General features: G+C 47.6%; 1 protein-coding gene across 1 annotated transcript in view; it reads right to left on the bottom strand.

The window, feature by feature from the left end:
* ELF5 (E74 like ETS transcription factor 5) overlaps window positions 1-12,114 on the bottom strand; it is a 38,827-nt gene extending 26,713 nt beyond the window's left edge. The window contains exon 1 of the mRNA XM_028087752.2: window positions 11,975-12,114. Within this exon, the coding sequence (XP_027943553.2) occupies window positions 11,975-12,030 (56 nt within the window). The 5' untranslated portion in view covers window positions 12,031-12,114. The remainder of the gene's footprint in view (window positions 1-11,974) is intronic.
* Window positions 12,115-12,799: the final 685 nt, after the last annotated feature.

Genomic DNA, 12,799 nt, shown 5'->3' with positions numbered 1-12,799 from the left:
CTGAGAAAAAAAAGACAACCAAACGGTGAAAGTGCCTGCCTAAAACCCCTTGAGTCATGAAACACATTCTCAGAGACCACATGAGGACAAAGAATTAAGCCTTCACTTAGAGGAGCAAACGACCCCTCTCGCTGGGTCTTTAGACTAAAACACGAAGCTGTCTCCCTAAATCACTTTACCTTTCTGGGCCCCAGCTTACTCATCTGTAAAATGAAGAGGTTGTACTTAATGACCTCTGACATCCTTTCCAGTTTGTAAAATTTTTAGTCCATCCAAAGGTGGGTCCCCAGCTTCAGGTGGAGACGGGGGCATGTGGGCTACCGGTGGCGGCCAGCAGGGGGCAAATGCACACCAACCCCACACACTGCAGGGTCTTCGACGGGTCTGAGAACACAGCGGAAAAACCCTAACCATTGCTTTTCTGGAAGCCGTTTAGACGGCTAGACCACTGAGGTGGTGTGAGAGGGCAAAAAAGGGTTTCTTTTAAGCTATTATGTGCAGACAAATTCCTGAAAAATGCCCCAGACTGTAACAAGGCAGCTGTCTGCTCTGTATCAAGGGGGAGCTGTGAGCCAACGGCAGAAGGAGGAGTTTAGCCAGGGGGCCGGTGGGCTTTCCTTGAAGCTGACTACTTTTGGGTGCAAAATCTAGCTCCCCTTCCTAAGGACAGTTTTAGGAACTGAGTAGAGAATTGAGTGCCTCTACGTATTCTTTGTGAGTCGCCCTTGGTTTAGCTGAGGAGGGGGTGGCTACGCAGCCCCAGGAGGCAAAAATGACTCTCTTAGGCAAGCATTTAAGTCCCTGTCAAACAGCTCCCAGGAGGCATTGTGACTGATGGAACTGGCGGGGGGGGGGGCGGGGGGCGGCGATCCGGAGCTGGAGACCAGATGAACAGACCCAGGCCCCAGCCCTGGGCTCTAAGCCCTGACGCCCCTGACAATTCATCGAAAAGAGCAAAGAAAAGGTGCTTACGTGAGGACAGCGGTGGGTGACTAGGTCCAAAGAGGAGGCTTTCAAGGCAAGGCGCTCCCAGCACCAGCGTGCGATGGAAATAAAGGCACCTGTAGCCTTGTGATATAAGTAACACCTACAGACAGGTCCGTTTGGTTTTTCAGGTTTACGCACAGCCCCTTTGATGACGGTGACATACAGTGTGACATGGCTCCTTGGAGGGGGGGAATGGTTCTCACATGCAGAAAGTTTACCTTTATCCTGTTTTTGTGCCCAGCTCACCGCCCCCTCCAGGCTCCGCCCGCCCCCTCCGCTCCCCCTTTCCAGGGGACTCAGTAAACAAGCTGAGAATTCTTGCCTCTGGGAGCTTTGCTGGAAGTGCCCTGCGTTTGCTGGGAATTCTCGTTCCTGCAAGCTGGAGGGGAAACTCGCCATCCAGCCCCGGTGCCTGTCTCTGCCGCCTCCCTCCTGGGCTGGCGGAGTCCTGCACTTGTGGAAACCCCGTCATTCTCTCTTTTCCCCCTCTGTGGGGCAAAGAGCAGGGGCAGGATGGGGCAGGGGTTAAGAGCACAGGCTCTGCAGCTAGGTGGTTTTGGGATTCAAATTCTAGGTCCTTCATTTTCTAGCTGTGTCACCCTGAATAACTTAACTGGCTAGCTAATAGCTTAACTGGGTCGAACGCAAACAAGAGTACCTACCCACTGGGCTCCTGGGGGGGTCACATGAGGTAATGCGAGGGAAGCACTGAGTAAGCCCCCTGAGAGCTGTTTTCCTCGAGGGAGCACATCAGTGAGAAACCCCCTTCTCTACCACTTCCACCAGCCTATGCCGTGCAACTCGATGAAGGCGACAGCTGGCCTGTAGGAACGATGTGGGGGCTGTTCTACTTTGTCTCTCAAAGCCATCATTTCCTTGTTTCACTTCTAATATGAATTTGCTTAGCTTCTAGCATCTTCGGATGCAATGAGCCATGGGGAGGCTTTCTCCCTTCCCCTTCCTTATGGATGGAGAGAGAGGAAGAGATTTAGTGGCCCAGCCGGGTGTCTGTAGCTACGAGGTTGGGGGCCTGACTTGCATGCCAGCTCTCAGGTGTCTGGCTGAGAACTACCCACTTTGTAGCATGCCCCCACCCACCCACCCAAAGCAGAAATTCGACCTAATTTAGGCTGTGAAATGCAGTGTCCCCGGTAGCCTACGGATCAGCGTTTATAACGCTATGCCTCTTTGCAATGTGCTTCCAGCTCTCTTGGGCAGCCAAGACACTGTGTCCAAACTGCAGACTCCAAGCTTTAAAGTGAGAGCAGGGACTTGTTGGTTAGGTTTTCTTGGGAACTCTGGGCACGGGTACAAACGCACAAATACAAACACACATGGTTAGGAGAAACAAAAGGCAGTTCATTGGAGGACTCAGGGTGTCATGGGGAAATTGTTGAAGGAAGGTAAGACCATACGGACTTGCTGTGTAGCCTCAGGCAAGTCCAGTAGCGTCTCTGGGCTTATTTCCTCCCTTGGCGAAAGGAGGAGTTTGGATTAGAATCACGATCTTCAAATTCAGGGGCACAAATCCTGGGAAACTCCAGGCGTTCCCAGGAGGCCTCAGGGAGCTGCTGGGGATGGGAGGCTGGGAGCCGAGGGGGTCAGGCTCTAGACCTCTCCTCCCTGTTTCAATAAGAGCACCTCAGCTTTTATATAAATCTCCAGGGTAGGATTTCCTTTGAACAAAAGAATCTGCACTTAAAAAGAGTTTGCAAAGAATTGGATTAGATGGTCTTTGTGAATCCTTTAAGCTCTAAAATTCTGTGGTTTGCGTCTTGCTCCTTGGTGTCTAGGGAACCAAGATGGTCCTACACATCACATGCCCTGCTGCTGGGCACTTCCCATCCCGTCACGGGTTTCTGAAACGTTTCTCGTGTTTGGATCTGCACACACACACTCTTCTCAGTAGAAAGGTTTGCGAGGAAAACACCGTATTCTGCTTTTGTATTTGGAATATAGTCTTTTGGAGAAATGACCCCCCCCCCCTTTTTTTCCCCTACGCTGTCTCGGCTCAACTACTTCAGAGTGAAAAGTTTTCTGGCAGTCGACGCATGGGACAACAAACTCTGTTTGTTTCCTGGTCCTGAATGTATAATACAGCATCTCTGAGGACCTATACGGGAAATTACAGGCTTCTGGACCAGTGGATAAAAGGGGTGATTAAGATAAAACCAAAATAAAAGAGGAATTTGACTCTAATTAATTCTAACTATCACACTGAACTTAAATTTGATTGGAGCGGAGATCTTCGACACCATCAAACACTCAGTTTATAACAACCATATTATGAATGTCGATCGAAGGCAAGAATTGGGAGTGGGGGATGCGGAAGAGGAAGGCAGAAAATGGTATGGAGCATTTTAGGATTTCCAGCCTGTCCTCCTGATGTCTCAACTGCACAGTAATAAGAGGTAACACTTAATTAGGCTCGTCAGAGCAACATAGTGACTAAGACCAAGTTTTGGAAGGATCTGGTCTTCTGTTTGAATCCTTGCTTTGCCACCTGCCGGTGGGTTGAGCCTGAGAAACTTATTTGACGTCCTTACCTCCCAGTTCTCTCATCCGCAAAATGTGGAAGAAGGGTACATCTCTTTTGGGGTTGTTGGGTGAATTAAATGAAATAAAACCTGGGGACAGTCGGTGTGCCTCTACATGAGTGTGCTCTCTCTCATTGCTGTGCTGTAGATTGGTCAAAGTAATTAAACAGGGACACCACTAGACTTTGGTCACTCTAATGTCTTGGGACCCTGCACAAGGAAACCAAAACCTAAGCCAGACTCAATTTTGAATGCCATGATATCCGAAAAAAACGAAATTTAAAAGCCACCAATCACAAACTGCCAAGTAGCCTTTTCCAAATAAGGCAAGCACCTAAGCTCTAGCCTGTCAAATAATTCCCTTACTTGGCTTGCACGTCTGCCCTATAAAAGGCCTTCCCCTAGCTCTTGTCGGTGGTGGAGTGCCCCTAACCACTTTCAGTTTGGCGATGCCCAACTGGAATTGATGTTTTTCCAAATAAACACTTGAAAATTTTACATATGCCTCCACTTATCTTTTAATACATTCATGCTATTAAATTTTCACAACTCTTTGATGAGGGAGTTACTTATTATCTCCGTTTTACGGATGAGGGAATGGAGGCACAGAGAGGTTAAGTAACTTGCCCACAGTCACACAGCTCATAAATGGGAGAACAAGGATGTTAGTCCAGGCTGCCTGCCTCCAGAGCCCATCCTCTTAACTACCATGATAACCAGTCCCTCGGTGCTCCTGGGGTGGTTGTGTGGGGTCAGAGAAGAAAGAATCATAAACACATGGAGCATCTACCATGTGCCAAGCATTGTGCTAGAATGCTCGCCTGCCTTACCTTGGTTATTGTTCACAATAACCCTGGGAATTAGCTACCACTACCCTCTCTTTTGGATGAAGAAACAGAGGCTCCAGGCTTGCTGGGTGGTGGCCAAGCCTGGGTTGAAGTCAGGCCTGCCTAGTGTTAAAACCACACTGTAGACACAGGAGCTCAGGTCGTCCTGAGCCTCTCTTCTTTTGCTCTGGCTTCAGCACTGCCTTCTGAAGGGATCCTTCCCTCTCTGTTGGTTCAAGATCCCTGGGTCTCATGGGCATTGAAGGCATAGTCTGTCTCTCACTGTAGAGTGGAAATTCTGGTACCTCATTGACTCCCTGGTATCCACGGTGTCCCATGGTTCTTGGGACGAAGAAGACACTCAACACATGCGTGTACTATGGAAGTAAATTCAAAGACAAGACACTTGACATAAGACCAAGACTCCTACCCAATTCTTTTTGCTAGATATAATAGGTTCCATGCTTTTCCTAGAACCTGCCCTGTTTAACCTCTGCCAGTGTTTCTGTAGTCATATCTTCTCTCCTTCTATGTGCCACCCTTACCACCAGCCCAACCGGCAGCAGAGGCTGAAAACAGAAGGGGGTTACAAAACCACATTTAGGTAAAATTCATATACGATGCCATTAGCAAGGGAGATTTGCAGGGTGATGGTGGAATGCATGAGTTTTGGATCAGGATCCCTGTCTCTATTACCCTGATGCTATTTTTAGAAAAGAGTCTGCTGGAGAAATTCTACTTTTTAATGCCCTATTGACTCCAACATTGAAGAATGAAAAGTGTTCTGTCAGTGAGTGTTTATGACAACAAACTCCTGGCATCTGCCACCTGGAGAACATTTGATGAGGCACAAACTTTTCAGGGCCCCAGGTTCCTCATCTGGAAGTACTTACTGTGATTTCTGGTGCACAGTCAGTTCTTGCCAAATGACCACTATTGTGGTCTCTGGAGAGAAATGTGGATGTTGGTTGAGATTGCTGACCTTTGAGCATTATCATACCGAGTAGGATAATGTTGCCCTTCTGCAATGAATAATGGTAATTGCTCCCATTTATCAGGCCTTTAGTGGGTGCCAGGAACTGTCTAGCATGCTACATGTATTAAATCATTGAATCCTTACATCATTCCTCCAACATAGATGCCATTATTATTATCCAAACTTTTCTAATGAGATAGGCATAGAGAGTTCAAGTACCTTGCCCAATATCACACAGCCAGTAGAACACAAAGAAGGAGTTGAGACTAGGTGGTTGCTCCAGCATCTACAAGCTTCACCATCGTGCTAGGATTTGGTACCTCTGGAGGAGGCAGAATCTAAGTTGAAGAGATACCAGTTTTCTTAGGCATCCCATGTTGCTGGCAGGATCCTTCAAAGTAAGGACAAGAGTTGTAAACCCATTGTCCCCTAAAACACCCAGCATGGACTTAAGCACGAGGAGGTGCTCAAGAAGTTCTTGTTGGTTGATTATTGTGTATTTACTTCACTTCCTCTTGGGGTACCCTTCCCCAGTCCCCTGGCTCCATCTCGTCCTTCAGCTCCTATGCTGTCCTGACCAGGAGCCCCACTGCAGTAGATGGTCACAGTGAGGTAGCTCCCTTGATAATCCCTCCTTGGCCATGAGCCTCACAAAGGCAATGGATCTTTGTGTGAGTTCAGCACCAAAGGCATTAGGGAAGCTAAACAGTGGCAAAGTCAATGGTTGGCAGACGTGTAATGAAAATGAAGATAAGAATACTGATTTTGTCCTTATAAGGTTGAATTATGACAATTCTTATGAAACAGCTGTCACACCTGCTCGACTGTATTTCTAGTCTCCCTTTGTCCTATAACGACCCTAGAAGTCAAACTAACCAAAGTTGCCATGTTTTGGGTCAGCCTGAATGAATCTGAGGCAATAACAGCTTTTTAAGGCTCAGATCTCAGAGGCCCAGCAAAGGGAAGCCTTCTCAAAGAGAGAGCTCATGAAGACAGATTTTTCTTCTATTGTCTTCCTACCAAACATCAGTCCCCTGGTAGGCACGAGGGCTTGATTTCTGAAAGAGTTGTTGGGGGTGACAGTTTGAGGAATGGATGAGATTCACTCCTAAGGCCAGTCCATGCTGATGGTTGGAGGACAGCATGGTGCTCATGGTGCTGCCATTGGCATCTTGGCTGTTGAATGGACCAGTCCCTCCAGCAATGGGTAATTAGCTTGGTTAATCCAGGAACCCTACTAATGAAGGTTAGGCTTTCAGTAGAATTTCAAATCATTCCATTATTAGAGCCTTACTCTTCCTACAGGTGAGCTGACACCAGATTTCCTGGGTAAACTTAGCTATTTGAACCTCAGTTTCCTTGCCTGTCAGTGGGTATGATCACACACGTTGTTTGATAGTGTGTGTGACCACACTGACTTCCACATCTCCAGATTGAAATCCCTTGTGCCAGTTGTCATCCAAAAGCATGTCTTTGGTCAAGGGATGGGGGCTGCAAAGGGTGTGAGGATGGAGAGTGGAGGGTGAGGAGTGTTGCTAGGGGAAATTTGTGGTCAGAGTCATGCAGATATATCTTCATCAATCAACTAAATCTTATTTCTAAGATGCTGTTGATTATGGTATACATCATTGATTTAGATCATCATCTTGGGAAGAAAGCATTATGTTAAATGTGCAGATAGATTATAAAGCTTATCCTGATTTCAGAAATGTTAAAATGTGAATGTGGTAAACATAGTAATTAAATATATATATTTATTTATAATTATTCAATATATATATTCAAAAATATATGCTTATATATTTAATACATATTTATATTTAATAAATAAATATTTAATTACTATGTTTACCTTATATATATTTTTAAATGGGCCAGTATGCTCAGGAATATTAAAAAAAAAAAGTAAGACCTAGTTGTGTCTCCAACAGAGAATTCATGAGGAAACACACAGAGGTAGTATATACTTCCAAGCCAAACTTTGAATTAGGGGCTGTAGGTTTTCAGAGAGAGTGTGGTCAGAAAGGGCTGCAACCATCAGAAACAGCTTCCTGTGGGTTGTAGCATTTGAGCGGGGCCATGAAAATTGGAATGACTAGCTAAGAATGGTTGCTTATTATGTGCCAAGCACAACAACTGAAGGAGTAGGGGTTGTTATTATCCTCATTTTACAGAAGGGGAAACTGAGGCTCAAAGGGCTTCAGTAATTTGTCCAAGGTCACATAGCTAACAAGTACCAGAGCCAGGTCCAGTCCTTGGGTGGCCTGGCCACTAGGCTCTGGGATGTCTGGGATGACCAGAAGGAGAGGCTCTTTCCAACAAGAGAAAGGCTACAGGTGAGTAGGAGGAGAGAATGAAGTGGAGATCCCCCAAGACAGCTCATGGAAGGTTGGCCCTGGAGTTTTGAATACTGGTTATGAATGAGGGGAGTCTCTGGCCAGTTGATGAGGACTTTGAGTTTGAGGAGGTTCCCCAGGTCTTGGCTGCTCTCCTGGGGCAAATTTGTGCAGGTCAGCAACGAGATCTTGTCAAAAACTTTGATTTTTCTCTTACTCATTGTCCATGTATTTTTCTAGCATCATGCTGTTATTTCTTAGGGAAGTTTGATGCTGGGTTTTCTTCTTTCACCAAATGTGAACTAATATTGTTTCCAAACAGCTGTTTCCCTGCAATCCTTTTGCCAGTAAAAAGTACAATGGTCCGAATAACACTGAAATTTCCTGAGTTTGGTTTTGTCCAGGAACTCATTTAGAGATATAGTCTCCGTTGTAAACACAGAATGCATAAGAATTTAGGCATTATGCTTTTTCCAAAATTTCAGTCTATTACTATTATAAATTTTCCTGATTTATCCCTTTATCAGAGTTTGTCATCATATCCTAACCAAAATCCAGTGATTCCCAGTACTTATAAGTCTGAGGGAAGAGCCCTCAACTTTGGGAAGATGCCCAGGCTCACCAAAAGGCTCACATCAACACTGACTCCCTTGTGCCTTGAACTTGCAAACCTGAGGATGTTCCAGTTGGAAACTTGATGCTCCCCAGGGTGCTTGTCCAGGGGCTCGGAGTCCTGGGAGGAAATGAAGACAGGTGTCTCCTTTGGTTCTTGCCCACATCTCTTTTCATGAAACAATGTTTCAATATCTTCTCCCTGTGGGAAGGCTGGTGGGCAGGATTCAGTTTCATTTTGAGTCAACAGCTATCCCTTTGTTTCCAAAGAACCAGTGAGATATGGGACATGGCTGAACATTTTCAGGTGATTCAACAATTAAACATGGTGCTGCTAGGAGCAAAAGCCAAATGAGAAAGTGAAGGAAAGACCAGTACTAAAAAAAGTAGGTAGATGTGGATTCAAATCTCCGTGTTATCACTTGGTAGCCAGTTACGTATCTCCTTGAGCCACAATTTCCTCATCTAAAAGCCTGGGTAAATAAATTGTTGCTTCCTAGAGTTTTGGTGAAGAATAAATGAGATAATGTAAGAAATACTTTGCTCAATGCCTGGCATATATTAAATAGTTAATAAATTATGGTTGTACTACTACTACACATTATTATTACTATTACGATTAAACTTATCCGAGCCTTAGTTTCCTAATCAGTAAAATGAGAAAAATATTAGCTACTCACTAGATTAATTGAAGTAATATGGCTGTATGCATCTGGCACATAGATATTCATCCACCCATCCATTCATTTTCAGTCTCTTATCTGGTATCCGTCAAAAGTTTATCAACCTTGGGAGTTAGGAGAAGGCCACGATATTTGGCAATAGTTCTTAATTATCTTAAATATAGCAATACTTTTAGAAGATGTTTATTCCCTCATCCAAACTTTTTTTTTCCTGAGCTCCAGTTGCCCTTCTGGGAACCAAAGTAGCCCCAGGGACCCCCACAGCTCATTTTAGAGAGTGGCCAACAGGTCTGCCCCATGGTCATCTTTCTACACAAGCCCTGCGAGTGGGGCTTTGGCAGGGTCACCTTCCCTCAGGACCCAGGGGAGAATGGTTGCCACCTGGTCTTATGGGAATGAAATAACCACCCGGGCTTCTTAGCTTTCTGGTTGTATCCCCCCCCGACCAGCCTACATCTGTCACTTTGAGCAAAGTTCAGGTGGCACCTCTGCATTCAGACAGAAGGCAGATTTTGCACAAGGTCTTCCGAGAGAGGAAATTACCAGTTGGGGTCAAGTCTTCCAGCCAGAGCAAGTGGCGAGTTGTGCCATTGGCCAGTAGATACTGCCATGCAGAGAGTGAGCCAATCCGGGTCTTGAATGCTGCAAACAAACTGGAGGGAAGGGCGGAGATGGCCAGATTGGCTCTGTGCCTGGTCCACGGTCTCTGGGCAGTTGTTCACCCTCAGAGAGGGGGAGCCTGGCCTGGGAGTGTTACCGGCCACCCGTCTGACCACTGACTGTTTAACCAAGTTTAAACCAGAATGGAGACTGTATATGGCACAGCTCCAGGGGCTGGGCCCCAAGGGGTTCATTTCTCCTGCCCCGAGGTGGGTGGCCAAACAGTATTCAGGAGGAGTCCTGCTCTTTCGGAATATCTTACAACTGACAAACTGGTTTAAGGTGATGGGCGTGAAAGTCATGCTAAGATAGGTCTGCAGATAAGATTTGAAAATTGCTGACAATTAGGAGCTGAGGAGGGTACCTGCCGGCGGAATCTGCATTCGGCAACTTTATAGACTCCAGCCAAGTGCAAATAGGGAGAAGTCTATTTTTTGGGAACAGAGTTCTGACAAATGCAAGGTGTAGTAATAGAAACAGGCACAATTTCAAGTCCAGTTGTGTGAACCTGAGCACACGCGCGCACACACACGAAGGCCATCAGTGCTATACCACAGAGCCTCCCACTCCTCATGTGGACAGCCCACGTAACACTGAGGTATCACTCCTAGTCACACCCCCATATCCACCATGCCCCCCCCAGACATCCTGTCCTCCTCATAGACCAACTCCACACAGCACAGAGCACCCCCCCAACGCCGTGCACACATTATACACACAGCCATCAGATAAACACAGTCTCCTTAGGAAGCCGATTAATAAAACTATGTTATCTTTAATTACACTTGACTGATAATAATGTCCTCAGAGCCTGCACGGTTAGATTGGCTCAGATTGTAACATCCAGATTAGGGTTGAACTCCCTTTGAACTCTGGCCACACTGCTGGGCTCTCCAGCTCAGAGATTACAAATGGCTTCAGCTGGATTCACCCCATGGCACTAGGAGGGTAGGTAGAATTCCAGTTCTCTTTGGTTCTCTTTTCTTTCCGACACTGGACAGATGATATCTCTAAACAAACACATGGCCAAGACTAGGAGGAAGGCCCAAATCAAAGGACCTCCTCCAGTTCACCACTGTGTACCCTGGTGGGTCTACTTCCAAACTAATGTCCATCTCAGACTCCATGAAGGAAGTTACCGTGAATGCTGTCTTGAAGACTGACACTTAAAAGCAAACAGTTTAATTCCTGGATCTTGGGCTCTTGGGGGCAGGCTCTAGTGAGCCATAATTAACTCTTTTAAAGTCTTCACTGTGTCCTGCAAATAGTAAAGTATCTGGTTCTTTATGATGTAACGCTGAATGGAGGCAGCGAGGAGGCCTCTTAGGCTAATTACATGTTGGAATGAGGTTAACGACATGCCAAAGATTCTTTGCACGGCTCCCCTGACGTTGACAAGTCACTTGGTAACACGCTAGGGCTAAAGACAGGGATGACTTTTAAAGAGGGCGGGGGCTGGAAACTGAGCTAGACAGGCTGCTGACGTCATTTCCCAATCTCGTTTCTCCCCTGGGATGAACCTCCTCCCTGCTCCCGCCGCCCCCCCCCCCCCCCATTTCCAGGAGTTAAGAGATCTGGATTTTAAACTGGCTCTCAATGCCCTGTGCCTGGCGATGTGTGGTGACATCTGCAAAGGCCTCAGCTCTCTCTCATGCATTTTGTAGCAGCTGAATTTAGCCAGGGATGAAAGCCAAAGCCCACCACCTAGTGGGATGCTTTTGGGCTGAGTAGAAGGTATGTCAGTACAAATAAGCCAGGTGTACCTCAAAAGGACAGCTGGATCCCAGGAAAATGCCCAGTAAACAGGAATGAGTTCTGGTACCGGCCAACTGAAAGAGCTTAACATTATTATGATCCCATTCTTCAGGTGAGCACACGGGCATAAGTCGTACAGGGACCAACTGCTCTTTCTCCATCCTTCTACTCGGGGCCAGCTATGACTTTAGTCACCTGCAGGGCTGTCCCAAAGGACTCCAGCCTGGGACTTGCGGGTGCCACATCCTGCACTGCCCATTCCCCAGCATTCCCTATCGGGATGAAATTGGCTAAAAACGAGTCTTCTCGGTAGGCCAGAGGGGGAAACATAGCTATAAAAGACCATTGCGCTTCATAAGGAGACTTGTCCTACCCCTTAGGAGTGGTGGTGGGGGCTGGTTCACAGGTGAGAATGGATGGATAGGAGCCTCAAAATTTCCTTGAAACTTGAAAGAAGGTACCCACTTTTCCTCGCTGGAAAAGGAGCTATTCCCTTTTCTTCCCTGGGGGAAGGATTGGGGAAGGCTAGCTGGGCCCACTGCACCCCTCTCCCGGCAGGGACCCTTTCCTCTCCCTGCGTCCACAGCCGCGTCGCACCCACCTCAGCTCACTTGTCCCGCCAGGCTGGGCTGGGCTTGGGTCCTCTGATGTCGTCATCAGCCCGTCCAGAGAGGGCCCTGGTTGGGTGGGCCCCTCCTCAGCGAGAAGGGCACTGCATGGCTGCCTCCAGGCAGGGACTGCCTCCTCTGGGTGTCCCAGCCCCACGCAGCCTCCTAGGTGCAGCAGGGTCCCGGAATGGCAGGTTGGTTTCCCACCTCTGCCAAGCCCAGGTGTTAGAAGAAGGGTAGGCGGGTCTCTTGTTTTGACGGGAGCTACAAATAGAGAGAGGCAGACCCCAGCGGAGAGGCACCTGCTTGTGTGCGGAGCGCTGTTGAGGTCTGGGCACGGCTGCAGGGGGCTGCCCACGGCCGTGGTCTCCAGTGGAGGCGAGGTGTGGCGACTGGAGGAGCCGAGGAGAAATGTGTCAGGCAGAGTTTGTCAGCACCTCAGCACCCTGCCAAATAGTAATTACTAGAGCCTCGTGCCACCCAGGAGAGGGAGGGCAATATTTTATCCCCATTTTATGGAAGGGTAAGTGGAGGCCCAGGGAGGTCAGGCAACCACTTTAACCAGCCAGTCAGAGGCTAAACTTGGCCCTGAGGGGGGCTGACTCAGAGGTTACCAGGGGAGCTTGGGTGAAGCCAGGCCTGGGGGAACAGTCATGGCAGCCATGGGCCCCAACAGTTTTGTAGTCTGTCCTCCTAGGGACTCCCTTATGTAGACCAGCTAGGCTTCCTCTACAGCGCTTATCTGACCCTGCTGTCTATGCCGGCCCATCTGGCATTTGTCTAAAATGCAATCCCCCCCGCCCCGGGAAAAATGTTTG

This window comes from Eumetopias jubatus, unplaced genomic scaffold (genome assembly GCF_037043125.1).
Source record: "Eumetopias jubatus isolate StellerSeaLion01/CBP00866 unplaced genomic scaffold, mEumJub1_p1.0 scaffold_13, whole genome shotgun sequence".
Lineage (NCBI taxonomy): Eukaryota > Metazoa > Chordata > Mammalia > Carnivora > Otariidae > Eumetopias > Eumetopias jubatus.
This window is presented reverse-complemented; position numbering and strand designations above follow the sequence as displayed.